At 47.8% G+C, this 19,262-nt stretch overlaps 2 protein-coding genes across 13 annotated transcripts in view; both read left to right on the top strand.

Annotated features, from left to right (window-relative positions):
* The first annotated feature begins 2,733 nt into the window (after positions 1-2,733).
* On the top strand, positions 2,734-9,725 carry QARS1 (glutaminyl-tRNA synthetase 1). The gene is made up of 24 exons (XM_045496795.1): positions 2,734-2,878; positions 3,030-3,177; positions 3,535-3,644; positions 3,803-3,878; positions 4,285-4,349; positions 4,950-5,003; positions 5,140-5,200; positions 5,558-5,629; positions 5,735-5,820; positions 5,998-6,084; positions 6,496-6,595; positions 6,707-6,785; positions 6,867-6,975; positions 7,081-7,211; positions 7,319-7,411; positions 7,523-7,660; positions 7,748-7,835; positions 7,921-8,064; positions 8,197-8,301; positions 8,491-8,583; positions 8,702-8,829; positions 8,923-8,989; positions 9,064-9,189; positions 9,583-9,725. The coding sequence occupies exons 1-24, from the start codon at positions 2,762-2,764 to the stop codon at positions 9,631-9,633; spliced, it is 2,328 nt and encodes a 775-aa protein (XP_045352751.1). The 5' UTR covers positions 2,734-2,761; the 3' UTR covers positions 9,634-9,725.
* Positions 9,726-10,977: 1,252 nt separating this feature from the next.
* QRICH1 (glutamine rich 1) overlaps positions 10,978-19,262 on the top strand; it is a 51,459-nt gene continuing 43,174 nt past the window's right edge. The window contains exons 1-3 of one of the 12 annotated variants that reach the window (XM_045496784.1): positions 10,978-11,095; positions 12,546-12,605; positions 14,561-14,780. The gene's annotated coding sequence lies outside the window, so the exon portion shown is untranslated. Of the gene's footprint in view, positions 11,096-11,504; positions 11,821-12,545; positions 14,781-19,262 lie in introns of those variants that run through there. The other 11 variants (XM_045496790.1, XM_045496785.1, XM_045496782.1 and 8 more) reach the window with 11 other exon arrangements.

Raw genomic sequence — 19,262 nt, 5'->3', positions numbered from 1 at the left:
TATTGCCTTCCTCCTTTCCTAGTATCAGGTTTTTCTTTGCTGTAGCCTGAGCACCATCTGGATCTCTTAGTGGAGAACAGAGCAGGGGAAAAATGCTGTGGTGAGAGAGACCCTGCTCCACAAGGAGGATAGGCAGAGAGACCAGAGCTCATCTTGGCTGCTTTCATATGGAGGGAGGTTGCAGGGTCCTGGCGGGCCATTTCTTCCCTGGAGTCCCTGAGACCTTGGCTCCTGGCCATTGCCCCAGGCTGTTCACCCATAGTGGGTCTGCAGTCTTGTCCTAGTTTCAGAGCCCCTGTGACCTTGTGAGAAGCTTCCTTGACTCTCTTCATGGATAATGTTTCTTCTTCCTCTGTCCAATTGCTTGGAGGTAAGGATGGGTGTCTCCAGCTGGAGGAGATGGGGACCAGAGGTACTCATGAGGCGAGTGTTAAGATAAAGCCAGAAAGAGTATAAGGCAGGCAGCGGTGGTACAGGATCCTGGCAGCCCTGTAAGTCCATCCCTGTCCCAAGCCTCTGGAGCCAGTCATACAAGAAGGTCAGCATGTGGGCCTTGCTACTACCCTTTAGCCTTGGCTGGAGTTAGGGGGGGCGGTGAGCAGAGGGAACTCTTGGAGAAAGCTACCCCCGTGACCAGTGTTGGCTTTTCTCTATGGGAACAACAGCACAAGGGCCGTAGTGGGGTTGCTGGCTGGGGGGTGGCTGGGGTTGGGAGCCTGGAGAGCTGGGTGTGAGAACCTGCAGAAATGGTGGAATTGCAAGATGACTGCCATTGGCTGGCATACTGTGGGAGGGCCTGCTAGGTATGGGGTACAACAGGATTGTGCTGGGTCTTTACTGTGTGCAGCTCCAAGTGTCTAGCCACTGGGGGTCTGCCTGTACTGGATGCACTGATCAAGGGGCTCCGTCCATCCCTGACCTGCTGCTGTTGTGTCTGCCATATAACCTTTCTGTGGCATCTGCACTGTGGCTCTACTGCCTGTGTGCTGTCAGTTTATGCCCCGGGACCCTGCTTCTTCCCATGCCACAGCTGGGCCTTGCAAACTGTTGCCTGGCTTTTCTCCTTGTGATCATCTTTTTCTTGATTTTCTTTGAAGTGGTGCCAAGGGATCATGCAAACTAGCCAGCCCCTGGGCTGGGCCATAAAATTTCATGATTCTGTCCTAAGTCCTAGGGCTCCAGAGGACTGGCTAGCCTGCCACTGCCTCTGGTGGCATTCTCGGTAGCACTGGTGGGGCTACCACTTCATCCTGTGACATGGAGCCACAAGGTCCACAGGGTAGGCACCATGAGAGAACCAGAAAAGGGGTTAGTCCCTGACTCCATTGAGGGGGCCATCACCAGACCTGCAGGACTCAGTGATGGTGGTGATGGTGCTGTAATAAGTCCTTTGGTGGCATCAGGTACAGAGGGGACAGTGGATGTGGCAGGCACTCTTCAGCATAGGCACCTTTGTAGTGGGCTAGGCACCTGTAGCTGTAGACTCAGCATAGGGCTGGTGTTTCTGAGGCTCCCCTTCTTGGTGCCTGTCTATGGCACCACTGTACTGCATCCCCTGCTCAATCCCCTACACCTAGTTGGCCTTGCCTGGGCTGAACATCAAGCTGGTGTCATGGGGAGCCAAGACACAGGACGAGACTTAGATATTGATAGAGTGTGTGGCACTGGGAAGAACCTGGATGTGGTCATCATGTGGGACCCAGATGTAGGCCCAGAAATGAAACTTGGTCATTAGTGGGATATAGCCACAAAGCAGGACACAGAATATGGATAGATTGCAGTCAGGATCCTGCCCAGTTCTTGAAGGTACACGAGTATTAGTGACACCAAAGCCTCAAAGAGCCTGAGTTCCAATCCCAAATTTGGGGATCTCTTCACCATGCTTGCAGCTCCAGTTCCACAAAGAAAACAGACTGTTCTGTTTTAGCCCCATTCTCAGCAGGTCCTAGAAGTCCAGTGAGAGATGGTGGCGAGACCCTCCCAAGCACAATAGGTATCCTCAAGACAGTATTTCATCTGCCCCACCCTATCCCAACTTCAGTAAAATGCCTTGTCAAACACTTGCAGATGGTTTTCAAGGTCTAACTTGCTGGTGGTTTTCGTGACATTTGCATGCTTTGATAGGGGAGGGTAATTGTGACAGAAGATTTTAAAACCAAATCATTACAGAACATCTACGAGGTGCTTCCTGGCCCAAACCCCTCTCTCTCCTGACCAGGTGTGTCTAGGTGGGCGCCTGAAAAGTGCCAGACTTACAGAGCCCGCGCTTTATCTTGACTGGATTTCCCGGGCTTTATTTAGCTCAACTGTTTCCATGACAACTCCAAAGCTGTTAAGTCAGAAATGTGATAGGGACTCGCAATTGCTCCCAACAACGGAACTAGGATGGTCCCAAGGTTCCCAGGGCTGAAGGAAAAAAATGGAAAAGCAAAGGGCCATGCCTGCTTCTACCCCCTGCTTCTGTGCTGAGCACCTTCCCTCCAGGTCGGCGGCAAATCTCCCTTAAAGTCCTATCGCCCTGTACCCCTTAACCTCCGCAAGAGACCGCGAGCGCAAAGACGGAAGTGAAGCGCCCGGAAAGGCGGGTTTGGGCCGGCTCTGCCTTTTAAAGGGCGCTGAAGACCCTGGCGAGCCCGCCCCCTCCCTTCAGGAAGGCTACCATTGGCTTTCCCTGGCGGCTTCGCTCTCTTATTGGTCAGTGGGCTAATGCCAACGTGCAGATTGGCCCCAAAGTTTTCTTTCGGTTTCCGGTGTGCCAGCGATGGCGGCCCTGGACTCCCTGTCGCTCTTCACCGGCCTTGGCCTGAGCGAGCACAAGGCCCGGGAGACGCTCAAGAACACGGCTCTGAGCGCGCAGCTGCGCGAGGCGGCGACCCAGGTGCGAGTCCCTCTGTCCTTGGCCCGGGCTGCCGACTGTGCCCCAAAGCTGAGCTGGGTCCCGATCCCGATCCTGACCTACCAAACTTGTCTAACTCAGGCTTTTCTTACTGGGCGTGGGGCTTCTCTCCTGAATCTCCTCGGACTCCCAGGCGCAGCAGACTCTGGGCTCCACCATCGACAAAGCCACCGGGACCCTGCTCTATGGCTTGGCATCCCGACTCAGGGATCCCCGGCGTCTCTCTTTTCTTGTGAGCTATGTAGCCAATAAGAAGATCCACACCGAGCTCCAGCTGAGCGGTGAGACCCCTGCCTGTCCTCCCACTTCCACCTCCAACTCCTCCCTTTAGCCAAGACCGCTGTCTGCCCTTTCTGTCAAGTGCCCCAGCATTCTCTAGATGCTTCATACTGCACTCCTCTCTAAACCCAGGCCCTGGCACTGAAGGATGGAGAGGGCCACCCCTGGTGAGACTGACTGGGGAATAGTGTAGGTCTGAGGGAAAGCCTCTTAACTGTGGTCTCAGGGCTTCTCTAGGGTGGTGCAAGGCTTAACCTCTGAGGAGGCAAAACTGTGATTGGGGTTTCATCGGGGTAGGTAAGGCCTTGTCTACCTACTTCTTGGAGCTGTGATGTCACTCACTGATTCTTCTTTCTCAGCTGCCCTTGAGTATGTGCGAAGTCATCCCCTGGACCCCATCAACACCCAGGACTTTGAGCAGGAATGCGGTGTGGGTGTCATGGTGACCCCAGAGCAGATTGAGGAGGCTGTGAGTCTTTCCTTAGGCATTGGGTACCTCCTTAGTGCTGATCCTGGAAAGGAGTGGCTCATCTTCTTCATCCAGGCAGACCCAGGGTGAGACTGTGGGTGCCTAGTGCATTTCTGAAGAACGCTTTTCTGAACCACATTGGTTTGGCTTTCTTGCAGGTGGAGGCCGCCATAAATCGCCACCGGCCCCAACTCTTGGAGGAACGTTATCGTTTCAACCTGGGACTGCTGATGGGTGAGTAGGGCCTGTGTCAGGGGACTATATTGTTCTCTCTGGTCATGCCTTCTTTTCTGGGTGTAAGTGAGAGAGAAGAGGGAGGAATAGAGCATCTTAAAAGTGGTCTGGTTGGGGCGGTGGTGGTGTGCCTGGGTGGCTTAGTCAGTTGAGTGTCTGACTCTTGATTCCAGCTCTGGTCATGATGTCACAGTTTGTGAGCACAGAGCCTGCTTGGGATTCTCTCTCTCCTCTCTCTCTGCCCCTCTCCCCTCTCAAATAAACAAACATTAAAAACAAAACAAAAAACAGTGGTCTGGCTGGTCCCAGGCTCTGGTTCTTGAGGTCAACCAGGACCTTTTCAAGGAAGGAGGGTGGGAAGTGTCCTTCTTGGCCTTTCTGCAGCTCTTTGTGCCCATGTTTCTAGGAGAGGCTCGGGCTGTGCTCAAGTGGGCAGATGGCAAAATGATCAAGCACGAAGTAGACATGCAGGTGGGCAACTCCTTGAGCTGAAGCAGGCAAAGACCCTGCCATGGACAGTGCCTAAAGTCCACTGAGGGGTAATTGGGAGTGGGAGGGGAAGAGACACTGTCCATATTCTGATGGTGGATAGTAGAGCCTGGTGTGGAGGGGCAGCACCTTGGTGGGCAGTGAGAGTCTTGGGCCTCTGGATTGTGCCTAATTTGGGGTGAGTTTCTTTACTCTGGACTTAAGTTGCCTTATATTGTAAATAGGGGTGATAAGTTGCCTTATATTGTAATAGGGGTGCCTTCATCTCAGGATGATGGCATAGAATCACAAGAGGCTGATGGCTGAGGTAGATTGTTATCTTGATGCTGAGCCCACAGTTACTCTCTGTAAATGGCAGTTTTTGTTACCTGTTTTGCTACCAGTTTTTGGACTCTTAGTGGGGACAGAGCATTTGAGGCCAGCAAAACCATGTGAGGAGCAGAAGTGGGATGGGCTAGGTAGGTTTTTCAAGGCAGTGCTTGTAGGCAGGCCAGGAAGCCCTTAGGTGGGTGGGCAGGTTCCATCAGGTGCTTCTTGAAAGAGAACACTCCTGTTTCAGCCCTGACTCTGGTTTTTGCTCAGGTCCTTCACCTTCTGGGGCCCAAGACGGAGAATGATCTAGAGAAGAAGTCCAAGGTGGGGCTGAGTATGGTCCTGGGTCCCTGGGGATGAGGTGGGGTGGGCTGAGACTTTAGGCTGGGGAAGGGAGTATGTGACTCCAGTGATCCCAAGACCAGGAGAGACCCTGACCCAATTTCTGGGCTTCTTTCAGGTGTCAAAAGCTCGGCCAGAAGAAAAAGACCGGAGGACGGCAAAGGATGTGGTAGAGAATGGTGAGAGGCTTGAGGTTCCTGTCTGATTCAGCTCCCTGACTTCTGGGCTTTCACCTGATGGGTCTTACAGCCCAGTCTCCTCAGGCCATTAGCATACTCATCACCCTGCCTTCTGCTGCCAGACTGGAATTCCTGGTGTTTCCTTTGTTCCCATTACCCAGAGACTAGTATGAGGAGAACTGAGAAGTCTGGCTCTGTATCTCTTATCTCTGTGGTTAGGGAAAGAGGGGCCCGCTTTGTTCTGTTCTGGTTGCAGGATGTAGGTAGTACCGAGAGGCAACTCCCTGAGCTGAATGGGATAGTTAGCTGTGTTTAGAGGATCAGAGGATTAAGTTTTCCTTGTTCTATTCTTCACAGGTGAGGCTGCTGGTCAGACCCTGTCTCTGATGGAGCAGCTCCGAGGGGAGGCACTTAAGTTCCACAAGCCTGGTGAGCAGGCAAATCAAAACCCTGGGGAGGGTGAGCAACTCTTACATCCAGAGTATGGAGCATTGGGCTGCAGCCCAGTCCTCAGGCTTATTCTGGCCCTGGCAGGTGAGAACTACAAAACCCCAGGCTATGTGACCACTCCACATACCATGGATCTACTGAAGCAGCACCTGGAGATCACTGGAGGACAGGTGTGTGGAAGTACTGCAGGAAAGTTAGTGCCATCAACACTTGCCAGAGGGCCTGGGCTGCTTTCATGCTGCCCCATCCAACCTATCACCAGAGCCTCCCTGGCAAGGGGCATCTGTTGCTTTATAGTAGTCTTGAGTTCTGGTTTAATTTCTCTGTTCCCATTTTCTTTATCTCAGGTACGTACCCGGTTCCCACCAGAACCTAATGGAATCCTGCACATAGGACATGCCAAAGCCATCAATTTCAACTTTGGCTATGCCAAGGTGAGTGTGTGGGAATCTGGCAATCAGGGTGACCAGTTGCTGCTCCCTTGATTGGATACCAGAAAAGTGTCCTTGCCTTTCCTTCTGCTCCTATAATGTTCCCAGAGCAGACAAAGGCCATGGAGGAGAATCACATATGTGACAGGTAGCTAGGAATCCATCGGGCTTATTGGGAAAAAGTTCTGGGTGAGACAGTGAGTTCAGCTTTGGGGAAATGCCCAGTGCAACCCCTCAGGCTTAGAAAGAGGCTGTTTGGAGTTGGTGTAAGATTCCTTGTTTAAGGTATTTCGATACAGAGGATGAATGAAACTCCTGAAGGCATTTCAATTCTGACCTGGGAGAGCTCAGTTCAACGAGTTGGATTTTGGGAGCTGATGATGTGAGAATTCACATATTCTGTGACTCTCCTAGGCCAACAATGGGATCTGTTTTTTGCGCTTTGATGACACCAATCCTGAGAAGGAGGAAGCAAAGTTCTTCACTGCCATCTGCGACATGGTGGCCTGGCTGGGTATGGGCTGGGCAAGACCTGGGAAGAAAGACCTGGTGGTCTTTCTTGGGCTATGGCTTGCCATTGGGTATCCCTGGTTGGATGTTCACATTGTGTCTTTTTCTGCCCTAGGTTATACACCTTACAAGGTGACATATGCCTCTGACTATTTTGACCAGCTGTATGCCTGGGCTGTGGAGCTCATCCATAGGTGAGGCCAGGTCCATGATGTAGAGCCAGGCAGGCTGCCCAGGACATAGCTATCTTGGGTGCTCACACCTTTTCCCCATAGGGGCCAGGCGTATGTGTGCCACCAGAGAGGAGAGGAGCTCAAAGGCCACAACTCCCTGCCCTCACCCTGGAGGGACCGTCCTATAGAGGAGTCACTGCTGCTCTTTGAGGTGGGATTTGGGGGGTGGGGGAAGCAGCTGGATCTTTGTGGGTCAGGATGCTGAGAAAAAGATGCCTCTGTGCTGAGAGGCAGCCTGAGGCCTTGCTCCTGTCAGGCAATGCGCAAGGGCAAGTTTGCAGAGGGTGAGGCCACACTGCGGATGAAGCTGGTGATGGAGGATGGCAAGATGGACCCTGTGGCCTATCGAGTCAAGTACACACCACACCATCGCACGGGGGATACCTGGTGGGTGTGAGCATGGGGTGGGGCTGTGGAGTTGTAGAGTGGGGTGGTGGGCCATGGGTAGGGCAGAGTGGGGTTGGATGGTGGGGCCCATTGCCTATGCCCTGCAGGTGCATCTATCCCACCTATGACTACACACACTGCCTCTGTGACTCCATCGAGCACATCACCCACTCACTCTGCACCAAGGAATTCCAGGCCCGGTGAGGGAGCTGGGCCCATGGGTGGGTAGGGCCAGTGGGATTCTAGTAGCCCTTCCTGTGGTCTCTGTCTGGTCTGAGGTGGCCAGACCTGACTCTACCTTCCCACCCCAGACGCTCTTCCTACTTCTGGCTGTGCAATGCATTGGATGTGTATTGCCCTGTTCAGTGGGAGTATGGCCGTCTCAACCTTCACTATGCTATTGTGTCTAAGAGGAAGATTCTCCAGCTTGTGGCAGCTGGTGCTGTGCGGTAGGTGTAATCGTTTGCCTCATTATACGTTGGCGGTACTAGTGGCATGTACTGCCAAAGGGCTTTTCACCACCTCCTTGCCCACAGGGATTGGGACGACCCACGGCTCTTCACGCTCACAGCTTTACGTCGGCGGGGCTTCCCGCCGGAGGCCATCAACAACTTTTGTGCTCGGGTATAGCCCAGTGGGTTTGGTGGGCAGGTAGGGATTGAGGACAGCATTTGCGGTGTTGCTGACTGATGCTGATCTTTCCTGCTAGGTGGGGGTGACAGTGGCACAGACCACAATGGAACCCCATCTGCTAGAAGCCTGCGTGCGTGATGTGTTGAATGACACAGCCCCACGGGCCATGGCTGTGCTGGAACCATTACAGGTCATCATTACCAACTTTCCTGCTGCCAAGGTAGGTATGCCTCAATGTGTGCATGCGTGCGTGCGTGTGTGCGTGTATGTGTGTTGGGGGTGGTGCACCTGGGTCTGGGCATGGGGGGGTCTCAGTGCCTAGTGTGACTCAGACACCTATCTCCTGCTATAGTCCTTAGACATCCAGGTGCCCAACTTCCCGGCTGATGAGACCAAGGGCTTCCATCAGGTTCCCTTTGGACCCATAGTCTTCATTGAAAGGACTGACTTCAAGGAGGTAAGTGGGTGTGGAGGGTACTGTTTGCTGCTAAGCCCCGTCCTGAGGTCCTTTTATCCTCTTCTGTCAGCCCACCTACTTCTTACTTCAGATAAGTCAGTCCCTGCCAGACATAGAGATGGGGGAGAAGCCTCTTGTACCTATTTGACCCATTCAGTCTCTTGTGTCTGCATCACTTCCTACCTCTAGGAGCCAGAACCAGGCTATAAGCGCCTGGCGTGGGGCCAACCTGTGGGCCTGAGGCATACAGGCTACGTCATCGAGCTGCAGCATGTTGTCAAGGTGAGAGCTGGCTGCAGTCTTCCTACCTCAGTGCTTGCTGCAGGGAGGATCTGGGTACATGCAGCTTCCAGTCCTTTTAGTGGTTCCCAGGTCTAATTGCAGGCCCCTTGACTTCCAGGGTCCCAGTGGCTGTGTAGAGAGCCTGGAGGTAACCTGTAGACGGGCAGATGCTGGAGAAAAGCCCAAGGCCTTTATTCACTGGGTGTCACAGCCTCTGACATGTGAAATTCGCCTCTATGAGCGACTGTGAGTGAACAGAGCTGGGGTGCGGGCAGATACAAGATGGGCATTGCCTGCTGTGGCTACCCAGCTGGAGTCTGACCTTCATTCTGGCTGCAGATTTCAGCACAAGAACCCTGAAGATCCTGCTGAAGTGCCTGGTGGATTCTTAAGTGACCTGAACCCGGTAGGCTCCTGGGGTGTAAGGTGAGGGTGGTGGGTCTCCCTGGCTGGATGGCCACCTGAGTTCCCTGCCCACAGGCATCGCTACAAGTGGTGGAGGCAGCGTTAGTGGACTACTCTGTGGCCCTGGCAAAGCCCTTTGACAAGTTCCAGTTTGAGCGGCTTGGCTACTTCTCCGTGGATCCAGACAGCTGCCAGGGACAGGTGCTTTTTACCCGCTTGTCCTTTCTACAACAATGCACTTGTGGCAGCCATTTACTGTGGCATTTACTTTGCCAACATTCCCTTAGTTAACTGAGTTGGGGTTCATGTTTTACTGATGAGGAAATGGGTTCGGAGGTCCATGCACAAAATTTTGTATGGACCCTGGCTTTCTTACTCCTCAAGGTGTAGGGGTCAGCCATAGTGGTGGTTATAATCTTTATAAAATGGAGGCCCAGAGCCATCAGTCCCCTACTCACAATCATAAAGTTATTGAGAACCTGAGTGTTCTGACCCTCAGCTCCTCAGGGACGAGGTGAGGGTAGGGTCCAGTGAGGTCTGGGCCTTCTAGTCTGGTTCTGGCTTGGTTGTCATTCTTCCCCCTCTGCCATCCAGCTTGTCTTCAACCGGACTGTCACACTGAAGGAGGACCCAGGAAAGGTGTGAGCTGTAAGGAAGCCTCATGGACCTACCTCATCCTTCTGGAAGCTAGGGGTACCCAGACTCCATGTCAATAAAGAACAGCTAAATTCCCTGGAGTCTGTGTGTTATCTGTCTGCACTTCCAATCTCTGAGGACCTTAGAGATTTGCTGGGGGTAGGGAGGAGGTGCAATGCACACTGAGCAATACGGACAGCTCTGAAACCACTGTTGCATTTCTAGCGCTCAAGGGCAGGCACCTGGGCCTGCCTGATTTGAAATCCTCTGCATCTGGTCTGAGGCACTGGCAGGATCTGGGTGTTGTTCCACTGTTAGGAACCTTGTGCTAGAGGGATCTGGAAGGTTTGTGTCTGCCTGTGTGCCTAGGCAGATGAAAACAGACTTGGTTCTCCATCCAGTCATTCAGCAAATAATTATCGAGTACCTACTATGTGCCAGGCACAATGAGATGAGGAAGACTTCTGTGGTTTGCCTTCTAAGATGACCACCTAGTTGGGGAGACAGAGGGTGGCTAGGCACTGTGCAAGAGAGATCTCCCTGGGGACTGCAAGGCTGGAGGAAATTCCTGACCCAAGTCTGTGCCTCAGACTACTCTCAAGAAGTGACTCCTTAGGGAACCCCTAAGGACCAAGATGTTTGCCAGGGCAGGAGAAACAAGTGCAAGGGCCCTGAGGCCCTTTAAAGGAAGTCTACAGGAGAAGGGTTGCCCTCTGGGGCAGTGTGGGCTACAAGTGAGGCCCACGTGTGCCTGCAGCTTTAACACCCTCCACATTTTCCCTGTATACAAACACAAGGCTACCCAAGGCCTGCTTTAAGGTGGACTGGGTTGCGGAAGGCTGGATTAGGATGACAGCAGATTGAAGAGGGGGTTCCCAAATGTTAAGGACTCCTGCTGGAGAGTGACTAAGGCCTTACCAGGTAGCATTATGGTATGGGGGCGCAGGGCCTAGATCTGGGGCTATGGGCGCTACCTTAAGCAAGAGACCGGGCCCCGCCCCACGTGGGGCTGCGCAACTGAAGGAGGCCTGGGATGGCTGCTGAAGGTTGGTCCAGAGAGCAAGCTTCGAGCCCCAACCAGCCCAGGCTCCAACTCCAGGCCAATCTCCGGCCCTGGCTCCGCCCAGCACGGAGGGGCGTCCGAGGGCGGGGCGCTCCGCCCTACACTCCAGGCTCTTCTTGCGGTTTCTGGGGCCCGAGGCCAGGCCTCTAGCCTCGGCAGAAGCGTTCCCTTTAAGTTTGGCCAGGAGGCAGCCTCAACTCTCGCGGGATCCGACGCTTCGGTTATCGCGAGAGGGGCATTCGGCACCCATTGGCTGTGAGGGTTGAATGTAAGATGGCGCCCAGGGAGCTGTGAGGGGAAAATCCTGTCGATCTTGGAGCGGCGACGGCGGAACCGGGGCCCCCAGCGGTGCGGTGGGGCCGGCGGGTAGAGCGGCGGCGGCGGCGGCGGCGACGACGACGTCGCCGGGTGAGGGCTGCAGTGGGGGCAGGGATGCGGCGAACCTGCGGGCCTGAGACAGCGGGCCCACCCCACACAACGGCGGGCGGGGGCGGGCGGGCCGCTGCCTCTGGGCCCAAGAGACCTCGGGGCGGCTCCGGAGTGGAGAATGTCCCTGGGCTCGCGCGCCCCCGCCCCTTGTGGGGTGTAAGAGAGGCAGGTCAGGGACTCGGGTGGGCGCGGCGCGCGAACGCGCACTGGTGCTCGGGCGCGCTCGGCCCTGTTTATACACGGGCGCGCGCGCGCTGTGCGGCCCTCCCGGTGCGCGTGGCCGCCGACGTGCGCGTTCCCGGTCCGGATATCTCGGCTCCTGGAGCTGCGGCCCTTGGGCAAGAGCGGCTTTCTGTGGCGCGCGCCCGCCCGCGACCCCCGGCTTCGGGGCGCGCGCCCCGCTGTTGGGTGGCGGCTGCGCCGCCGCCGCGAGGACGCGCGGGACACCTCTGCTGCGTGGAGCGGCGGCGAGCTGGCGGGCGGCTCGCAGTGTGAGGAAGGTTGTGGGTTGGGCCCTTCCTGCTCTGGTGACGTCCCCGGACCGCCATGGCCTAGGCCTGGGGAGAAACCAACCGGCTTTGCAGTCTTGCGGTTCCGCTCCTCTAAGAGGCGGGCGAGATTGCTCGTTCTTCTGGAAGAATGCAGTGACTTGAGGCCAATGTGCGGGAAGGGTGCTGCCCTGTTTCTGAAACAGAGCCCTGTAGGTTTGTGAGGGCAGCGAGCCCCTTCGAGTTTCCTCACCTTGTTCTGGTGCTTTGTGCTGGAGAGGGAAGGTTAATCCTTTAAGGCCTTTCGGCGGTACTTGCTTTCTTGTCATTGGAAAGTAATTCTTCCATAAGCGCAATTCCTACACGTCACCTCTGTGCGCTCCGGAAGGGGATCCTCTTCTGTGGACGTGAAACTACCCGAGCTCTAAATGCCACTTTAAATTCTTAAATGCAACCTTTTCTTCTGTGTAGGTGGGAGGGGCTTACTTGTACTCTGTTAGACTAAGGGAGGGCCCCGCTATCGCGCAGCCAAAAAGTTGCCCAGGACAAAATTGGAACGACCTGAGAATCTGCTTTGCCTTCTTTTGTTATTACACAGATCCCCAACAGAAATTTCTAAAATCTGTTCATGTATTACTACAAAAGTCACTTTTGATGTAGAATTTCAATCCTTTTCAGCTTTTTGTTTTGTTTTAGTTCCAGTGCTAGGGGAGTTCTAGGTTTGTTCTAGAGAAAAATGCACTTCTTTTTTCTAAAACAAGACATCAGTTTTACAGTCTTGCCTAATGAAGTTTAAGGAAAACGGAGCTAAGGGCAAGTAAAATTAGGAAATCTGATAATGATGGGGGTAGTTCTTTTTAATATACTGTATTTTAAGAACAAAGTTAAAATTTAAAAAGAGGCTGAGGATGGAAAGAACTTCTTTGTTCTATCTTCTTCAGAATGTTACAAGTCTTAAGAACTCAGGACAAGCAGCAGAAATACATGCAACATGGTGACTGGTGAGTTAAAATCATTCATATGCTGAAAATATGTGTGCAGTCTTTTTCCTAGTAATATTGAAACATTACAAGTCCTGCCAATCATTCTGGGTGCTGTCTGACAGAAACTGCTAAGTGCTGGAAAATTGAAGATGGGGGAGAACTGCATCTTTGAATCCAGTAACAGTTTATTGCTTGAACAATTTTCTTCTCTTGAAGTGTAAGCCAGCACAACTTTCAGGTTTTAGCATGAGGACACACCAGGTTTTCTAAGGAACTTAAATGATTGAAATAAAAGCAGTGAAGTTTAAGATGCACTTAAAATTTAAATATACCTTTTAGGCCTGCTTGTTCCGGAACATCTTTGTTTTTAACTATTAAATTTGAGATCTGTCTTTTAAGTTGGTATTTGTAGATAATGTTTTTTTGTAAGCTCATTAACTTCAATTTGCCTATTAGGAGATGTCCTACCTCCAGCCTTCTGTGATGAATAGTTTGTGTACCTCTCAGGAACCTTTTGCCTTTCCACCTCCCCTTTCCAATTTTATGTTGCCATTTCACAGAAAAGATCAAATAATGGTTCATGTTTTTTGTGGATTTGAATTGCTCCAAAAAGGTAACCAAATGTCAGGGGCTCTAGGTGTCTATCATGACAGCTTCAGAATCAAGGATCTCTTCCGTCAAGCTTGCATGGTTTTAATTTAATCAATTGTGTTTTGTCCTCCGTGTGCCATGCTTGCTTGTCTACTTTTTAAATGGCGACCCTTTATTGGCAGAGGTCTTTTATTTCTCAACCTTAGAGTGAGATGTTACACAAACACCTGTTCTTTTGTGTTACTTTGTACTTAGTTGCCCTGATTTTGTTACAGATGTTTTAAGTCTTCTCCAGGCTTTGCTTAAATGCTTCATTTGTCACACTGGATTGTGATTTCTGGTTGTGGCTGCATGAAGAAATGATAGATTAACTTCTTGCTTTGCTGAAAAGGGGAAAAGAATGAACCTTTGATGTCACACTTGAGGCTAGAGCAAAATTGTAGGTAGAGCTTGTGGGCTGTATCAGAAAGCTTTTTTTTTGCTTTTTGAAATTTCTATCAGTAAATTCAGATGATCTGTATAAAATTTAATGAAAAGTTATAAGGTGAACCACTGTGTAACTATCACCTCTTCAAGAAATAGAACAGTGCCAGCCCCCTGCACCCTTCATGGGTCCCTTCCTGGTCATAGCTTCTCAACCACTAGAGATAATTACAATTCTGACTTCTGTGATAATCACATTCTTTATTTTTCTTTTTATTTACCACCTTCATATCCCTCAATGTAGTTTATTTGCTTTTGAATTTTTGTAAGTGGAATCATGCTGTATTTTATGGTTTCCTTCTTTTAGCATTGTGAAATTCATCCATGTTGTGTGCAGCTGTAGTTCATTTATTCCTGTTTCTTTATAGTATTCAGCTGTGTGACTATACCATAATTTATTTATCTATCGATTCTACTATTGATAGACATCTAGATTCCTTCCAGTTTGCAACTGTTATAAACAATGAACATTCTTGTATAAGTACCTTTGTATATGTGTGTATCATATACCTAGGGGTAGATTGCTGAGTTATGTGGAAAGGATATTGTCAGCTTTATTAGTTAATGCAAATGGTTGTGCCAGTTTACAGCCCATTGATCTTTGGTGGGAATGTAAATTTATGTTTCTGGTTTTAAAGTATGTTGTCCAAAAATAGAACCATGGCAAAAATGCCCCTAAATCAGGGTCTCCTCTGGTAAAAGTATGGAACAGGTGAATGGCCCAATGAGATAATAGCTATCACAAACCCTGTATTGGGTTAGTATCTTTAAGAATAGAGGTGTATCTCCCAATTTGCTTCTTTGAAATGACTCTTTATGTTAATTAGAACAAATGTGACTGTAATTCCTTAAAGTAGAAATTGATTTCTTTTTTAATGTGAATGTGTTCTTCAAACCAGATTTAAAAAGCTGTGAGGAGCTATTGCTAGAGTAGATGCGAACGAACCATAAGAGGGGCCCGAGAACCTGACTGGGTAAACAGGAAGAGGCAGGGCTCTGAGGCAGCTCAGAGTTTCTTCTCTTAGTCCATCTCATATTCAAGACCCACTTTGTGGAGCTGCATGGGGAGCTGGGAAGAGGTATCAGAAATTTGAGGAGACCCAAGAAAGGATGATTCTGGTGAGTACTTAGGCCTTCCCTTAGAACATAAATTGAAAAAAATTCGCAAAGAGACCTATGAAAATGTAATAGATTGTTGCTTTGGAATAACCTTTGTTCATCATATCTTCTTGTGTTCTAGTGATAAAATAATAAAAGTAATGATCACTTTGATACATTGAAGGCCTAAATCTGTGTCAGGCACTGTACTAAGCTCCTACTAGAAGGTGGTGTAGGGGAACTACTAGTGATTAATGGGTGCATACAAGTGAAAATTTCCTAGGCCTGTTGGTATGGGATTTGCATATTGTTTTGCAAAGCAGCTATTCTTAAAAGTATTCAGAAGCAAATGCTTGTTTACAGACTCCCCTACACCAATGAGGTCCCAAGTGTTTTCCTCTCTTCCCTTTTCTAATGCCCAGAAATTGGGAGTACTCAACTCTCCCTCCAGCTTCGTGTTTTTCTGAAGTATTTTAATTATTCTGTTTATTTACTGCTCCCACCAAGCCTTTGACTTGGAGCTAATTAAGAATCTTGCTTCTTTGAAAGGAGTTTCATTAAGTTTATCCATTTCTGTATTACCAAGGTTCACCCTTGTGTTTCTTGTGAGCAGCATCTTGAAGAAGTTAACAATTTTCATTATTATGCAAACTTATGGTGCTTGATGATTTTGTTTTTTAAGAGTTTCAGATTTTGAGGGGAAAAGCACGCTATGATCAGCCAGAATTGTTGTGTGTGTTACTGTTATTGTGGTAAATCACTGTGTAAAAGTATTACTTTTTAATTTTCTTTTGGTTTAAAATAAATTGTGGAAAATACAGGAGAGTATTCAACAGGAAGAAATTTAAGTCCTCTGATTCTACCACCAAGGCATAACTACTGTTAGCATTTAGATGCAGTTTTTTTGTTGTTTTTTTTTTTCTCATATGGGTAAATAATACTGGTATATGTAAATAAAATTGTGTTGGTTCCTTTTTCACACATAATGTGCTTCTGTGTTGTTAAATTTAAACAAGCAAACATTATGTTCAGGGTGCAAGGAATCTTCCAGGTATTAACATCCTTTTTTTTTTTTTTTTTTTTTTTTTTTTTTTAAGCTACCATGTTAAAGATCTGTAGAATTACACTAAATCCTTAGGAGACTTTATATGAAATTTGGCATATAATAACAGTGGCATAGCAAGTCAGTGGGCAAAGGAATTTCAATAATTCAATAAATGATACAGGAGGGACAAGTTGTTTTTGGAAAAAATATAGTTAGACTTTTACCTATACAAAATAAATTTTAAATGGATCAAAGCATTTTATTAAAAAATTACACTGGAAATTAAAAAATTGTAGGTGAATAATGACCTGATTTTAATGGTAGGGAGGACTTTTTTGAAGCATAAAAAAAGAAGAAACCATCACCACTATTGAAAATGTGTTTAATTTCTCTCTGTCTCTCTCTCTCTCTTTTTTTTTTTTTTAACTCACTGATTAACCTAAAATATTTAAATATATTTCTGAAGCTTTCCCTCCACCGCGCCTTGTAAGCATCACTTTTGTGTCTGGTCAAATGCTGACTTAGTGTACTTTCATTATTGGGGTGTGTCAGTCTGGTGGATAGTGCCAAGTGAGCAGGTTAAAAGGACAAGAAATGAAGCCATGTGTGTTGTAGTCTGTATGAATGGGCAGATTGGAATGTTCTTCCAAATTGACCTTTTCTATTAAATTTTTAAGTTCTCCAGGGTGTTCCTGGATGGCTTAAGTCAGTAAATCGTGCAACTCTTGATCTCTGGGTTGTTGAGGTCAAGCCCCACATTGGGTGTAGAGATTACTGAAAATAAAATCTTAAAAAAAATTTTTTTAAGTTCTCCATTGAATCCGTTATTGGTTAATATTTTTTAGCTACCTCTGATTTCAGTGGCTCTCAAGTGATTATGTGGATTTGTACAGAGTTGGTGAAGAACCTTCTAGGGGCTTAGTGAAAGAAAAAAGCAATGGGAATTGGAAGAAGCAATGGCTGCTTCTGCTTGAAGCTCCACTGACTTAGGCTCTAAGCTTGGAACGCTGCAGAGTGTGTTATACTTTGTAGTTTAAACTGCTTAAAATACAGAAGGTGTTTTTATCATAAATTATTTCAAATATTTTCACAAGGATACAGAATAGAATGAATACCTGTTAATGAGCTTTTATCAACAGTTTCTAAGTTTTATAGAATTTTACCTACTTCAGGCTGTTGGTGTTCTGTGTGTGTGTGTGTGTGTGTGTGTGTGTGTGTGTGTGTGTGTTTAATGAAAGCTTAAAGAATGAACTTTGAGGCTTTATAGAAGATACATTTCCAAGCTTTTATTCCATTTCTGGGAGCTGACTATTCACCTATTCATCTATCTTACTTGTCGTTACTGGAATAAATTTATAGCTGGATTAGATTTTCTTATAGTGACTTTTTTTTAAGGTAGTATTCTGGAAATACGGGATTTGTTTGGAGGAGAATGGTTTTATCATCTTTGGAACCTGGATTTTTTAAACAAATATGTCCTGAGTTTAATTTGGTATGAAATGCTGTGTTCTAAAAGATTGATTAATTACAAGCTGTATTCAACTTTGCTAAATGTTTGTCGAAAATAGAGGATGTGGTATGCGGGCGCCTGGGTGGCTCAGTCCGTTGAGCATTTGACTCTTGATTTTGGCTCAGGTTATGATCCCAGGGTTCTGGAATCAAGCCCCGGGTCTGGCTGAGCATGGAGCCTACTTTGGAGTCTCTCTCCCTTGCCCCTCTCCCCCGCTCGTGCTTGCTCTCTCAAATAAAAAAAAAAAATTTCTTTAATTAAAAAATAGAGGACATGGCACTTTAATTTCTAAATCTTAGTGGGAGGTCTAGAGATACTCTAAAATTAGTAAGTCTACATATAAATAAAGGTTTAAAGGTATGAAAGTGAACATTGGCAAAAATAACAATGAGATTGTCAGGGGTTGGTGAGAGGAGGGTGATTTAAAAGCCCTAAACTTACCTTTCCTGAAGGACAGGTCAGTGTTTCAAATTGGTAGATCAACAAAGCATACTTAGGTGTTTTGTTTTTGGTTTTTTTTTTCTATACTGTTTGATGAATATCTTTTCCTTAGAAAATGGATGTGTTACTTTTACTGCCCGCCCCCCCCCCCCCCAAAGAAACAAAAATAAAAAAAACTAGTTGTAATTCTACCCTGGAAACTGAAGAAAATTTGTTTCTAGGAAAAGAAGTTAGTGTAGTCCTCCTTTATATTTAATATTAGACTTCAGATAAAGCTTAAGCATCCTCATTAGTGAAACTTGAAAGAGTGAAGGAAAATAAGTCACTAGGAAGTTTCTAGGGACTGCCTTTACCAAGCAATATTTGTGTGAAGGTTTTCTGATTCTATTAACTTATTTTGCAATTTTTTTGGTTCTTAATTGTGTGTATTTCTTTTCTCCCAGATTTGAGACAAAAAAATGTTTTGCCCCATGGTTACCCATATTTTTTTTAAAAATTGCTTTGACACAGTAGCGATGATTCCAGTGCAGACAGTCTTCAGAATTCGGTGTCAGTATTTTATGGGAATGTAATTGTTGAAAATAAATTTGGGGAAGTGTAAATTTCAATTGACCTCTGCCATTCTTCTGTAATGGAGGTAGAAAATTGAAATATGTACCAGCATGGTACAGAATCAGTTAATTGCTATTCATATAGCTCTTCTTTGTCCCATTTTGAGCAGAAGGGTAGATGTGATGAGGTATTTAGAGTCACATGTGAATTTTGTGATGTTATTGGGTCTATATTATGAGAGATGCCTTCTTCAGAAGGAAATTCTAGTCATGATGCTCTTATCAGAAGGGAGATTTGACACATTCTGTGCCAGTGTGGTGAGTGATTGTGGGTCACCTACACTGGAATGGCCTGCTCTGAGTAGGTAACAGAAGGATGGGGTGTTTGGCCTTGGTGATGTTCTTATTCACTTGTATCATGGCCATTGTTGAGAGCTTAATTTTGAAGTCTTACAGCAGACCTCCTAATTTTCAACTCCCCTGCAGCAGAGAGAAAGAAGGGAGAACTGAGCAAGGCAAGTGGTCAAGAGGAGAAGTGGGAAAGGGACAAACGAGTTGTATTTCAGGAGATTAGAGGTCTTCAACAAAGATTTTAACTTTGCAGTCACCTGGCCTGTGCTTGCTTTTCTTTGCACTCTATTGCGTTTGGGGTGTCCTGAGATGTAGAGGCTGTCCTCAGAGTAGTGGGTTAAGGTTTGATTTTAGGCAGGATAAGGTATATGTGCTGTTCTTTATTTATGGAGAAATATATTTGCAATGTATTATATGCATCGTTATAAAAGATTTACTGTTGTGTCAACTATGTAGGGAAAGCACCCAAATATAACTTGTATACTATACTTAGAGTGTCCCACAGAAATGTTGCCAGTGTTAGTAACTTAATAGCAGTAAGGATCATATGTTTTCTCTGGTCTCACGCTTGTCTTGGATATATAGGCCCTTTTCCCAGGGTGTAT

This window comes from Leopardus geoffroyi, chromosome A2 (assembly GCF_018350155.1).
Source record: "Leopardus geoffroyi isolate Oge1 chromosome A2, O.geoffroyi_Oge1_pat1.0, whole genome shotgun sequence".
NCBI lineage: Eukaryota > Metazoa > Chordata > Mammalia > Carnivora > Felidae > Leopardus > Leopardus geoffroyi.
Note: the sequence above shows the minus strand (reverse complement) of the source record. Positions and strands in the feature narration are given on the sequence as shown.